This window comes from Lactuca virosa, chromosome 3 (genome assembly GCF_052849685.1).
Source record: "Lactuca virosa cultivar CGN04683 chromosome 3, Lactuca_virosa_CGN04683_v6, whole genome shotgun sequence".
NCBI lineage: Eukaryota > Viridiplantae > Streptophyta > Magnoliopsida > Asterales > Asteraceae > Lactuca > Lactuca virosa.
Window position 1 is genome coordinate 62579783 of NC_136428.1, and position 14296 is coordinate 62594078.

The following is a 14296-nucleotide window of genomic DNA, read 5'->3' on the forward strand; positions in this document are numbered from 1 at the left end:
CAATGATTGAATAACCGAAGACGGTTGCTTAGGGCCGTCATCCACTGGTTGTTCGGGGGTGCTTAAGACATAATCATGCTCCCATAAGTCATTGTCATTGTAGTATCCATGTACGGTTCAATAATGTATACTTGTAAATGATGCAAAAACATAACGACCATAAACGATGAAATAATTAAAAATGTACCTTCATCCCCTTCGAGGTACCAACATCGTCTCCGGGAGTCTTATTGATAAGTTTTAAAACCATGGGTAAAGTAGCGTAATGATCTGCTAAACACTCATCCTGAGACCGCAACTACTTGTGACATTCACAAACCTCATTTTTCAATTGACGGACCTTGTTTTGCAGGCCACTAATAATTCGGTCCTTGTCAGTTGATGGGTTAGTGGCCGACAGTGGTGGTGGTGGTGGTGGCGGATGAGATAGATATCTATGCCTTCTTTTCTCGAGGGTCATGGGTAGGGGAGTTTTTGGGTGATGGTGTTAGGGAAAGTGCCCTGTGAACTTTAGTGTCGGGAAAATCAAGGTGATCAATCCACGCCGAGCTAACTATCCACCATTCAGCACACATCTCATCTTCTATCGGCTCCAACTTCTATACGAGTCTATTATCCTGCTAACAAAATTATAAAATTATAAATAAACATAAATTATAATATAAATAAATATTTAAATAAGTTAGTAACCATACGTCGTCGATTCGTAAAAACTAGTTACCGTGATTCTTTTGTAAAGGCCTGAGTTTTGACCATGCAACAACCCGATGGATCACATTCTGTTGTCGGGTACCAAACAAACTGCTCACCAGAAAAGTCTCAAGAATCCATATATGAATGTTAGCAAGCAAATAAATAAAAAATAGTTAGAATGTTAACAAACAAAAATAAATAATAAAATTTCATCATATACTTACCTTAAAAACATATAAAAACCCCTGTAGGGTGTAGGTCAATTCTTGAGGTTGGTTTTCTTTCGGCTTGACTGGATGTATAAGCTTGTCAAGCTTATTGAATACAGTAAATAGCTGTTTGTACAATTGATCCCAAATTATCCTCCCACATGGATATCTGCCACATAAAAAATTAGTTAACAATTAAATTTCTAAAAATATTAGTAACAATAAGTAATTATAATCGGTAATTATAAAATAGACGACATTATACTTGTTGAATTCATCAAGGTTGGATAGCAAAGCGAAATACTCTTCTGTTACAAGTTGTTTAGCCAACCGTCCATTGAAACTCTTCTCTAATAGGTATAGAAGACATACACGGACTGCATCCTCGTCCGATAACTCATTAAGTGAATGTTTAAACACCTTCATAACATGGTTGAATTTGACCGAGACATTAGTCGGGACCATAGGAAAGGCATGGGAACGGAAGGCGACGTCGGATGCAGAAGCAGGAAAATAATCACCAAACCGGAAGCCGGTGCTGAGACAAAATTCTTTCTTCTCGAAAGACAGCTCGTAACCCCCAATCTCTGAAACCATTTCCTCTTCTTGGCTTAGAGGGTCGGTGACAACTTCGTGGCAAAAGACGTAATGTAGAAGCAAATGATCCCTATTTACATTAGGAATGTCTAACCACCTCCCAAAACATGTATTCCGAAACATAGTCTCGCATTTGGGTCTGTCTTTGAATGCCACAAGAAATTGTCCGCCGATTTTGGGTTTACACGAGAGTGTAATTGATGCATCAAAAACCATGTCGTGCTGCACAAATAAAAAAGGTGTTATCACTTCATTCTGAAATGGAAATGACCAATATTTTGAACCAGTTCCGGAGTAGTTGCAGACTTGTTCCTCATGTTCTAGACGAGTTCATCGTGTTCCGGAACAGTTCCTCGCGTTTCAGAGGCTTCCGAAATGAACTATTAAGATCTGGAACACGACATTTCGATGTAAATCAACAATACCTAAACATCTAAACTATTTTTCAGTTGGCCGTACAACAATGACATCTTTAATTGAAACTCCATAACGTTTTTCATTCCGGAGGTGTTCTACGAATTTCGGAATAGTAACAGTAGAATAATACACCTTAAACAAACAAGGAAACTATATAAAAAGAAATCGAAGAACGTACTCGTAAAATAACGGGGTCGTAGTGCTCGTCTTCCATGTTGGAGATGGGTGTCAGAGATCGAAGTTGTGTGTCGGAACGTCGGAATCTTAATGTGTCTTTCCGGAATGAAGTCGCCGCCTCCAATTATATTACGGATTTTGAAATTCAAAATCCCGATCCGGAACATATATGTTGATCCGGAGTAGGCATTCCGGATCCAATGAAATGGACCGGGCCACCCAAAAAATAATCCAAAATACGTTCCGAAACAACTCATTCCGAAATATATGGTTATTCTGCAAAAAAAAAATATAGGTTATATTTTTTAAAAACACCCGAAATAAGGGTTTAGGGTTTAGATTACTCAATTTCCCATTACTATAAGTAATAAGGACAAAAAAAGGGACAAATTTTGATCATTAACGAACAAAAAATCATCATATGGATAAAACCAACAAAACGTGTGAGCTTTTTATTTCTGAAGTCTGATAATAATTTGAACACAAGTATAAACATCAGTATCATGCCTTTATGATTAAAAAAACGTTTTACACATTTATACATAAATAAAACAGTTTTATTAATTAATTATACTTGTATAAACAATAGTGTGCAAGACAAGGTAATTATAATGTTGGCACTGTTACTGGAGCACATACGTTCTTTTTTTTTTTTTTTTTTTTTTTATTCTTTTTTAATGTATGTAATTTAAAATATAACTAATAAACCAAAAAGAAGAATCATGATAAATATTTAAACGGAAATTTGCAAAAAAAATTCTTATATTTTAACGTTATTGACAAAAAAGTCATTTTTACTTTTTATTTCTATTATTATTATTTTTTTCAGTTTAACCATTAAAACCGAAATTGCTTGCAAAATAACAATTGTAACCGGTTAATGCTGGTTTTAAGGGTTAAATTGTTAAAAAAAAAAAAAAATCATAGATGACCTTTTCGTTAATAATATTAAAGTTTAATTACTTTTTTTTGGAGATTTTTTGATATACTAAATTTATTTGAATTATTAAAAAACTCAAAATAAAGATAATTTTTTTATTAAAAAACACAATAATGATAATTTATATATCATTTGTGATTCACTTTAATAAATATCATTATTACAATCATAAAGATATCATCCATATCTTATATAACTTAAGAGGATTTTGTTGATTTGTCGCAAGAAGCTACTTCATTGTTGAATTTGTGGGTCTTGCGTGTAAAACGTTACCATAAAACTATAACTTACCGACGATTCTTTCACAATCAAACGACACCTTAGAAAACAAAGGCTTATCAGAGGCAGTTGTTTTTAAATAGAGCTCCATTATACAAACTATGTGACCTAGAAACGCACTTCTAACGACAAATCAACAAAAGTCTGTTTTTATGTTCATTAATGTCTCATATTTGTCACATTTTTATATTTTAACATTTTATCAGGTTTTGCATCCTTTTAGCCGGTCACCATTGCCATAAAAGCCCTCATTTACATATCACTACCACCACACTCTGTCACCACTACCACATTTTGCCACCACCAACACCATCCTGACCACAAAACACCGATAGCACCTATTAGCATTATCTCTAACCCTCCATCACCATCGTTTGCCTACAATTCTTTCTCTTTACAACATGATAAAAAGCCCAAAGTGACAAAACTTACCTAAATGTGAGGCATTACTGAACACAAATTTGGAATTAGGATATAACCACACATTTTATTTAAATATGAGGGTTTTATGACAATAACCATAATATAAGAGCTACAATAGTTATAAAAACACATGCTAAATAAATTAATATGACTTTTGTTGAATTATCGTAAGGAGTGCATTTTTATGTCACATATATCATGAAGCTCTATTTAGAAATTATATTTAAATGATATTTTTATGGTTGTAGTAATTATATTTATTATAGAGAATCACAAAAAAAAATCCTACAAATGATATATAAATTATAATTATTGTGTTTTTTAATAAAAAAAATTATTAGTTTTTTTAGTGAAAGGGACATAGATGGTATTTTTATTTTATGTCTTTTTAATAAATAAATATAAGTTTTATTCAAATAACTTTAGTATATATAAAAAAGAAAATCTCTAGAAAAGTCCTTAAACTTTAACTTTATTAACGAAAAAGTAATTTTTTTTTGTTTGCAATTTAACCCCTTAAACCGACACTAACCGAGTACAAGTGTTTACCGATTTCAATGGTTAAACTGCAAAGAAAGGTGGGTTTTTTGTCAATAGTAAACGAACCGAACGAACATGAACGATGACTTGTTTATGTTCGTTTGTTTTAAGTTAGCCAACAAACGAACAAACACGAACAGGTAAACGAACGAGTTTTCTTCTTCATGTTCGTTCGGTTAATAAATTAAATTTGTTAATGTTAGTTCGTTTATGTTCGTGAACATGTTAAACGAATATAAACAAACAAACATAAACGAACGAAGATAAACAAACATAATTGAACATAAACAAACATATAATATCATAATGTAATCAAACACAATTGAACATATGTGAACATAAAAGGAACTTAAATGAATGAACATAAACGAATGTTCGTGAACATAATTGAACGAAGGGGTCCATTGTTTATGTTCATTCGTTTAACTAAATAAATGAAAACTTGTGTTCATGTCCGTTCATTTATTAAATAAACGAATATAAACGAACTTTCCACCGAAACGGTTCATGAACAGTTCGTTGAACGTTCGGTTCGTTTACAACTTTAGTCAATAGAGTCAAAATGTAATGACTTTTTTTTTATTTTTTTGCAGATTTCTCATATTTAAATTAATTAAATAATTTGTTTTGGATAAAATCAAATATTCTTTTATTTTTTATTTCTTCCCATTTTGTTATTCATTAGATCAACATAAATATCAAAACCAAACGAAAAAATTAAGAGAGAAAATTAATACACTTATTATTTCATATGAGTAGAAAGATGGTTATGAACAAAAGATAGAAAAATATATAATTTTTCTTTGTTTTATTGTATTAAAAACTAAAATCATTAATTTAATATATAACAAATTCTCAAATTCATATATTTATAAATTTGTTTTAGTAAAGAGGTTGCGGAATTGAGTTTATTAAATTTGATTTAGAAAAAATGGGCAATAATGTATAGAGAACAACAAAAATTTTGGGTTTGTCATAGTAACATACTACAAAATTTTGTTCGGGTTAACCCGAACTCTAAATAGAAAAAGCATAGAGAACAACAATAAACTCACAATAAAGAACAATGCAAAATTACAAAGAAACAAAATGCAAACTTGTACTAAAAAATTTGTAATATCTAGTATCTACCATTTCTTTAGTTTACTAACAAATTGTATATTCTTTAATCATCATAACAATTCCATTTGTTTCCTAGTGTACAAAGATAAATGGTATGGTGTATATGAATATGTCCTAAATGGAAACACTATTTGGAACCCCACGACCGGTAACACCGGGGCCAGACGTCGGAAGAAGAAGCTCGTATGGAGGTATCCCTGCCCCATTTCGGTTCTTTAAACGAACATCTTTATTTCTACTATTAATAATCCCTTCTATCTCCTCCATTTTAGCACCAAACCTCTCAAAAAAACCCCAAACCTCACCATCATGTAGCCAATGGTTCGAGAGATGGTGCACCTGACCCAAATACTCTTCATCAGGCGAGTGAGTCGACAACGTGTCTTGAACCGCCATCACTTTCGTGGCTTGAAGTTGAGTCGGTAAAGATGACAAAAAAGTAAACTGAGGGTTCATTAAGAAATGATCGTATTCGGGTCCTTCTTCAGGAATAAGCTTTCTCATAAGTGTAGGCCTGTTAGGCACGTACCCACCAAACGGGTACTGCCCGAAGTTGATTGCTGCGTGCTGACCAGAAGCTATCCAAATGATAGTGGTCAGCACACCAATCAAACTTTCTTTTGTATCAAGTTTGGGCCACCACGACTCGTTTCTTTTATCGTGGTGGCCCATGTTTATGATCTCACTCCACCACGTCTGAAGCTCTACATCAGACGTGATGGAGTCAGATCCAGGATAATAATGATACACAATACTTTCAACCAGTTCTTTTATAGCGGACCATATTAGAAGCCCGTCTGATGCATACGGGTAGTCTTCAATCACAAGTTTTACGCCATGTGGCGTTGTAGGGTCCTCGACCGCCATACCCCGGCGAATCAAATCGGCCGGTAATGCTTCCAAATCAAACCGCCATGAGCTCTTGTAGGCGGCTGAGCTCAGCTCCATGGCGAATTTTCCGGGGCTAAAACAAGCCTCGATTATCCCACCTCCATTGATTAAACTTTGTCTAGCAAGTGCGTTGATCTCCAAAGTGTATCTCATATGAGGGTGGAGAAGCTTGAACACAGGGTGCATCGAGCTAAGCTGCCTATGGGTTGCAATTATATAAGGCTCCATACACGCATGGGTCCTCAACCTGAAGAATAAAAAAAAAAGTTCACTTTTTAGTCAATATTCAGTAATTTGATGAATTTGGGTGTCTTGATTCAAGAAAATCTTGAAATTTCTAACCAGTGATTGACTAGCTGATGAATGCCAGCATCATTGGAGCAAACATGAGCCTTCGCTAGGTTCCATAGCCAGTGAGCTGTTGCGTCATGGCCTGGTCTGAATACACGCTTATTTGAAGAAGAAGAAGAAGAAGGTGTTGGTGGGAGTGAGAGCTCGATGGCTATAGGCCGTAGAACATTGGCTCGATTATAGAACAGAATGGTTCTAGAAGCATAAGCTTTTCTTCCTGGCAATTCGTTCATCTTTTCTATAAACGGTAGAAGCATGTCATGATAGTCGATTATGAACAATCTTTTCTCCCGGATGGCCTGTGTGTCATGACAAAAATCACACGCTTAGTTAATCAGAAATCTGGAGATGATGAACACAATATATACAACATCGATACCTCTTCAACACTCATTCCGTGGAGTTCTTCTGCTATTACTTCTTTAGCTAGTGCAGATTCAACTGGACCATAAGTTGATGCGTCGAGTTTGCTCAAAATCGGGAATTCCTGAAGAAAACCCGAAATTAATCTAATTTGATATTGATTCAAAGAAAGTTTTTTCGTGTTTCGGTTGTTTAGTACCTTCAATAGTTCGATGTTCACTGGATTAACCCCAGCCAATGTCTGTCGAGCAAACTCATCGTCACGCAACCATGCAAATCTATCCCCTGAATAGAACACAAAAAAAACTGTAAATCTTGTCGAAACACTAAATGTTAGATTAATCTGAATCTTTTGAATTATACATACGTCTCATGATGGCTGGAGTGTCGTATTTTAAGAATCTTTTACCAACGTTCATGACTTGATTGGTAAAGTTAACCAAGAACTGGTTGTGTTCTGCTTCTTTAAGGAAAACCCCATCGTTGTAAAGCTTATCGATCTCGGAGAAGCATTCAAAAGAGATGTCCGTATCCGATAGCTTAGCGGCGATAGACGGTAATAAGTTGTGCAAAAGGGCTTTCAGTTTTCCGGCAGAGAAGGTGTTCTGCTTGATCTCCTCAAAGGTTTCATCTCTAGGAACATAAACAGGATGTGGTTTCTCGATTCTAGACTCGGAATTCGGATCTATATCGAGTGATGATTAGCAAATTCGGATCATCGAGGAATGCTAGAGGTGATAAAAGACGAAAACCGAAGGTAAATCTACCTGATTTGGTTGGTGGTCGTCCAGTCCGGCACCGCCTAGGGTACGGCGTCTCTGGGACACCAAGAACCGGTCTGGCTAAGTCCGGTGACTTGTCGGGTCTACCCAAGTCGTTATACGTGGCGTAATCATAAATTCTATCATGTGGTTTCCTTTCGCCTTTTCCGTTGCCTCTGATGCTTCGTAGGTCTTCTCTACGGAGATCCTTAAGCCCCGGTGGGGTTTGTGATGGTAAGTAAGCCTGTTTCGACGGCAGAAATACTTAGGATCCTAACTGTTTTCCGGCGAAATTCAAAATCAATGTGATTCGTACCTGGTTTTTGAATATGATTCGGCTATCGGGGTTGGATTGCTGCGAATGAATCCAAGTTTTGGCTGGGAAGATGACCGGATCTTGGTTGACGCCATGGATGACAATATCTACTAAGTAGAACTCTCTTCGGAGTAAATTGGTGACTAGAACGGCTCCCGGACGACCGAAGTTGGCCGGAACGGCTATGTTCGACGTGAACTCCAGAACGTGAGGATGACTGGATGCACTCGGTAACCAACCCCTGGGACTAGACTCTGCATACTTGCCCGATTTTGTTACTGCAACAAGACGATGATACGTTTATATCATTTCTTTTTGCATTTTAATTTATCAAAGAAAAATAAATTTAACTTTACTACGGATTAATTTGTTTTCGAATAACCTTAAAATAAATTGGTTTCATTTATTTGGAGATCAAGCGATCGTATATTTAATTTCTCATTTTTACAGCAATAAATTATTCAACATTTTATTTTGCATATTTCATTTTCTTATCTCACTCCAAAGTGTTTTTTTAACAAATATTCCAAAATATCACCTGTTCAAAAAATGTCATTTGAAGAAGTCCAATTTGCTAAATGAACTGTCATTTTGTGATAATAATTTAGAATATGGTCATTGACGACAGAACCATACTTTTAATTATTTTAAGGATTAGACCTTATAGGTTTTTATAATTTCTGGTAATATAATGAGATTATATAATAAAACATGCAAGGTTGTTTTAGATGTGTTTTTAGAATGTCGAGATATTAAATAGTTAAAATTACGTTGTAATAAACATGATTTAAGAAAAGATAGACATGTTTTTGTTGTTTATCATTGTAATATATTGTCTTTTTTTATTGTGTCAAACGTTTAACAAATTATTACTATTTATAAAGTATTAGATAAGAGAAGACTGAATTAAAAATATATAGGTTAATTTTACTTTACAATTATAGATAATCAGTTTTGTTAATTTTACCATAAGGTTATAAAACTGTTTCCCTAGAAAACTTTCAGGCAAAAAAAAAATAGAAATATAATAATGAAGAAAAAAAGTAAATTATACTACATCAATGATGTAGTATATTAGTTCTATTAAAACGTAAAATAATATATTTTTGATAAATTTTTATTTTAAGAAATGTAATTTTTTGAATCGAACATATGTTACAAGTTAAGAATCAAATAAATATATAATATTGTTACACATTATCTCTATCTATCAACGATAACTATACACAAAGAGAATGCACTTTCAACTTTATTTCAAAAAATATATTTCTAGAGGCATCCTTTAAAAACATATAAGATAATTAATAATTAAATGAAAGACAGATCAAAAAAGTCAACATAATTAGAATATCAATTTCCAAAATAATATCTTCATAAAAAAAAAAAGTTATGGAATGCATGTTATATATATGCTTTCCAAATGATTAGTTTATTATCTACTTTTGATTTTGATTGCAAGTAAAACTGTAAAAGTAATTGAAAAAAGTGCTTACCTGGATCAATCTTTTCGCTAATGAGTTGAATCAAGACCCCACGGCCAATTCCGATCACGAATGACTCCCACTGGTCTTCAATCTTCTCTATCACTTTCTCCTTCATCTGTTTCTTTATTGTGATCGTAGCTTTCAGATCCATCATCCCTCCAACTCCATCAATGGCGGTCGTATCTTCTACTGTTACTGTACTACTCTTGCTTTCTTCCTTGCTCACCACTGCTCTGATCGTTGACCCTCGCACCCTACGGGTTTGGCTCCGGAGGTTTGACCTGAAACCATGAACCCACACTCGGTTTTTGCCCGGGATGTTGACGGTAGATTCTCGTGTGGCTGAGATTGCCGGTGATCGTCGGATAGAGGAGGTAGGTGGTTGAGATGTATACATTCTTCTGTAAGAAGAGTACGTGGTCTTTTTTTAGGAGTAAATGGGATTTAGGAATGCTTATATAGAAAAAGGTCAATGACCTTTTTTATCTTAAATGTAATAGAATGGTTCTTTTTTAATCATTTTTTTGTTGTTAGACGTTACTAAACATTTATCATTTATTGTATTCATACATTGGTTGGTGATTAACTTTTATGGTATAAAGTATAAAATGATGAAGTCTGATAACAAATTCAAATATATTAGAATATTATATTAATATTTAGAAAAATATTTATATTATGTAATAAATCGATAAAACCATATACTTTTGTTGTATACGTAAAAAAAACTTATTAAAAATGAGAAATATATTAAATTATGATTATGTGTGTTTTGGAATTGCTTTATTGATTTATTATGGTTTAATATCGATAATAAGGTATTTTAAGTGTTAAGATTTCATAAAAAATTATTGACTTAATAATGAGTTTTTAATAAGTTATTTTCTTCTTACTTGTTGATTTATTAAAGGAATATTGATATGTTATTTACGCACCATTTGCCAAACACTAATTTACCAATTTCTTATGTTTTAGTACCTAATAAACTAAACCAAATACAATTTTTAAATTACATTTTGACATGGGAAATAAATATTTTTACTAAAAAAACATAAGTTATTTTAAATAAACAATCCCAAAAAGCAACGCACCCATGATGTGTTAGGGATGTCAATGGAGGCAAACGGGACGGAAGTTGCATCCTCCGCCCCACCCCCGAAATCTCTATTCTTCCCTCCCTCGCCCCTGAACTCCTGGATTATCGTCCCCGCAATTGGTTGATCTTTTGTTGTCTTTTTTTAGTTAAAAGATGTTGTTTTTTGGGTTAAAAGAAACTATTTTTTGGGTAAAAAATAATTATTTATAGCGGAATTTGAAAAGCTAAAAACAAAAATGTTGTGACATCTCAAAAACATTATACTAACAACTTAAAAACATGATTTTTTTTACTGAATTTTGGCAGCTCAAAATCATGTTATTATTTTTTATATTTATATAATTAATATATATAATATATTAACGGGGCCCTCATATGGTTTCGGGACGAGACTGCCGACACCCACCCCCGCCCCCCGAAATAAAAACGGGGGTTAACTCAACCCCTGCCCCCGTTCCTGCCCCATATTCTTTTAATCAAATACCCTCGTACGAGATCGGGGTCCCACAAGACTTTTTGACATCCCTATAATATGATGTGAAATGTGAACTACATATTAAATTAAAGTTATGGACTAGATGTAGTTATGTAATATTATGGTTGCCTTTAACTGTAACATCCTAAAAACAGTGGTAAAATTTTCATTTTCCAAATACCCAAAAATACAACCAATTTGTCTCAAATCAACCATAGTATAAAATATTATCAACATCAGAGTAAAATCAAATGTCAATGTGGAATAAAATCAATGAGATGTTGTGCGATCACGTCGGACCCTTCCCTTTCGAACTGGAAGTACCTAAAAATGTTAAACCAAAAAACTATAAACACGAAGCTTAGTGAGTTCCCCAGAATATCACATACCATATAAATTGGCCCAACCCAACATATAAATAATAGGCCCAACCCATCATACGTAAATGGGTCCAGCCTAACATACAAATGGGCCTATCCCAACAGACAAATGAGCCCAACCCAACATAAATAATAATGGGCCCAACTCAGCATATAAATGGGTCCGACCTAACATAAATAATAATGGGCCCAGCCCAACATACAAATGGGCCCAACCTAACATATATATGCAAGAGTCACAAAGACAACTAGCACAATCCAATGGACCGACATTGGTGCCTTCGACCCATGAGTATAATGAGAAGAATCATCTCATTCTGAAGATAAACAATACGCACACCCGAATTGCCGATGTTGGAACTCCTCACACTAACCAAATTCATAATAAAACCCTAATCAGAATTTAGATAACCACCTCAGGGCCTTGGTTCATAGTTTTCTTACTTGGGTAAAAGACCATTTTACCCTTCCATGGCTAGAATCCACCCTACTTGAACTAAAACCCATTTTGTCCAAAAATCAACTTCTGGGGCTACGCGCGTACCATGCTCTACGCCCAACGTAGAGCCTTCGGATGGAAATGGGGAAAAATCAGGCTACGCTCTGCGTAGCCAAAATTACGCCCTGCATACTACTCTGTTTTGCCAACTTCATAATAAACTCTTAATACTTAAAGACTAAACGTCCAATTCCCAAATCCGTTCTTAAGGAACAACCTAAATGATAAAGTCTTTGACTGTATTCCATTGCATGGCTTAAAAGGGCACAATACCAAACCCTATGTTCATAAGACACTCCAATGCTCAAGAACTCATGCATGAAAGGATGGGAGTGACCAAGCTCCCATTTTTATCACTCTACAAGATCAAAAATGATAGGAAAAGACACTCATAAGGTCTAGAGTAGCTTCTACTCACTAAGACTATGGTTATGGGACAAAAGCACATATAAACCCAACAAGCTAACTAGATTTAACAAAGGAATCATCAAGGTTCAAGCTTTATACCTCATGGAGAATGTTGAAGAAGAACAAAGTTTAGATCTACAAGCTATGGACTCCTAAATATACCTTCAATGGCCTCCTTCTTCATTACACACAAAAGAATCACTCAAATGCTTCAAAATTCACACTAAGGGGCTAAGGTTTCAAGGTGAATGAATGGAGGGGTGGAGGTTGAGTATGGAGAGAGTCTCAAGGAGTTAAGGCCCTTAAAAAGGGTTCAAAACCCAATAATTAGGGTTTGAACTATGCGCACCTACGCCCTGCATAGATAGAGTTATGCCCTACGTAAGGCATAAAACCCTCGAATGGATTTAATGACTTATGCCCTGCGTAAGAAGACACCTATGCCCTGCATAGGACCAATTTCTCCAAAGTTAAAGTTTTATATTTAACAAAATAATAAAAGGACATACCTGAGGATACGTGTGTTACAAGTCTCCCCTATTTAAATCAGACTTCTCCCGCGAAGCTGCTGCAAATAACTGCGGGTAATGCTCTCTCATCTCCTCCTCAGGCTCCCACATCCACTCTGAACCCTTCCGGTGCTGCTATTTCTAGGGGTGTTCGTTTGGATGGATCAGTTTGATCCGATCCAATCAAGTGAATCCAAATTGATTTCGGTTTTCAAAACATAGATCCGAATAGTCCAAAATAAATGCATATCCGATCCGATCCGATCCAATTACAATTCGATTGGATCGGTTTTTATAATTTAGTTTTCAAAACATTTTAAAACGACATATAATTATAATATTACCTAATTTTACACAAGTAACAAAAACAAATTATTTAATTGTGATTTGAAATTTATAAACAACAACTAAGAAGATATATTAGAGTTAAATATTTTATAGATAGAAAACTTTTGAGAGATAATGCGTATTAATGTTTTTTTATCAGATGAAACGTTTTGAACCTATTTGAAAAAATAAATTCATAAATTAATATATATATATATATATATATATATATATATATATATATATATATATATATATATATATATATATATATATTATAAATGTAACGTCCAAAAATTTCACGCCAAATTCAAACTTTTTAAATCACAAATAAAAGTCAAATAGTATTGTATACAAAATGTTTTCAAATCAATATCCATCAGAGTGTCCCAACATCATAACATAAGGATGAGGAGCGGTACGGTCACGCCTTCGCCTTGCCACGATCTCCTGAAGTACCTGAAACAATAAACTGAAAACTGTAAGCCCGAGGGCTTAGTGAGCTACCCTCCAAATACCAATACCACACTGACAATACCATGTCAGCAACAATCAGTCAATCAATCACTCAACATGCATACTGGGCCATCGGCCTGACTGGACCGCCCCACTGGGCCTACAGTCTATCTGAGTCTATCCATGCATACTGGGCCATCGGTCTGACTGGACCGCCCTACCGGGCCTACAGTCTATCAGAATCTATCCCGAGCCTTCAGCATGACTGGTCCGCCTCGTGGGCCTGCAGTCTCCCCGGACCGCTCATAGGGTATGTTGGCCTTCAGCACGAAGCAGGACCGCCTCATCTTAACCAATAAGCAAATAACCAAGTTCGCATAACTATCATATACTGGCACATACAAACATCAAACATATCTGTCATACTGATCATCAACCATAGAATCCTCTCATAACTAGAGTACCGACCTAGCAGGTCACTAACATACCAATCCTTACGGATCATAAAGCATAAAATACTGTCTACCCTGATTCCGATCTAGCAGACCAAACCATGTAGCATACCATAACAATAGCAACTAAA

At 34.8% G+C, this 14296-nt stretch overlaps 2 protein-coding genes across 2 annotated transcripts; both read right to left on the bottom strand.

The window, feature by feature from the left end:
- Nucleotides 1-612: 612 nt before the first annotated feature.
- On the bottom strand, nucleotides 613-1816 carry LOC145163588 (uncharacterized). The gene is made up of 5 exons (XM_079082411.1): nucleotides 1784-1816; nucleotides 1168-1721; nucleotides 918-1071; nucleotides 722-818; nucleotides 613-617 (listed from the first exon to the last, which is right to left on the bottom strand). Exons 1-5 carry the CDS (start codon nucleotides 1814-1816, stop codon nucleotides 613-615), a joined length of 843 nt encoding a protein of 280 aa, XP_078938537.1.
- A 3492-nt stretch (nucleotides 1817-5308) lies between these two features.
- Nucleotides 5309-9999, bottom strand: LOX6 (PLAT/LH2 domain-containing lipoxygenase family protein). Its single transcript, XM_079084747.1, has 8 exons — nucleotides 9573-9999; nucleotides 8080-8357; nucleotides 7770-8007; nucleotides 7370-7687; nucleotides 7202-7287; nucleotides 7019-7126; nucleotides 6631-6938; nucleotides 5309-6535 (listed from the first exon to the last, which is right to left on the bottom strand). The coding sequence occupies exons 1-8, from the start codon at nucleotides 9958-9960 to the stop codon at nucleotides 5512-5514; spliced, it is 2748 nt and encodes a 915-aa protein (XP_078940873.1). The 5' UTR covers nucleotides 9961-9999; the 3' UTR covers nucleotides 5309-5511.
- Nucleotides 10000-14296: the final 4297 nt, after the last annotated feature.

Coding starts and splice junctions, on each gene's coding strand:
- LOC145163588 (XM_079082411.1), bottom strand. CDS start 1,816: ATGAGGAACAAGTCTGCAACTACTCCGGAACTG. Junction 1,722..1,783: donor CTGCAACTACTCCGGAACTG/GTTCAAAATATT, acceptor TTATTTGTGCAG/CACGACATGGTTTTTGATGC. Junction 819..917: donor GGTTTTTATATGTTTTTAAG/GTAAGTATATGA, acceptor TGGATTCTTGAG/ACTTTTCTGGTGAGCAGTTT.
- LOX6 (XM_079084747.1), bottom strand. CDS start 9,960: ATGTATACATCTCAACCACCTACCTCCTCTATCCGACGATCACCGGCA. Junction 8,358..9,572: donor TAGCGAAAAGATTGATCCAG/GTAAGCACTTTT, acceptor GTCTTGTTGCAG/TAACAAAATCGGGCAAGTAT. Junction 8,008..8,079: donor GAATCATATTCAAAAACCAG/GTACGAATCACA, acceptor CCGTCGAAACAG/GCTTACTTACCATCACAAAC.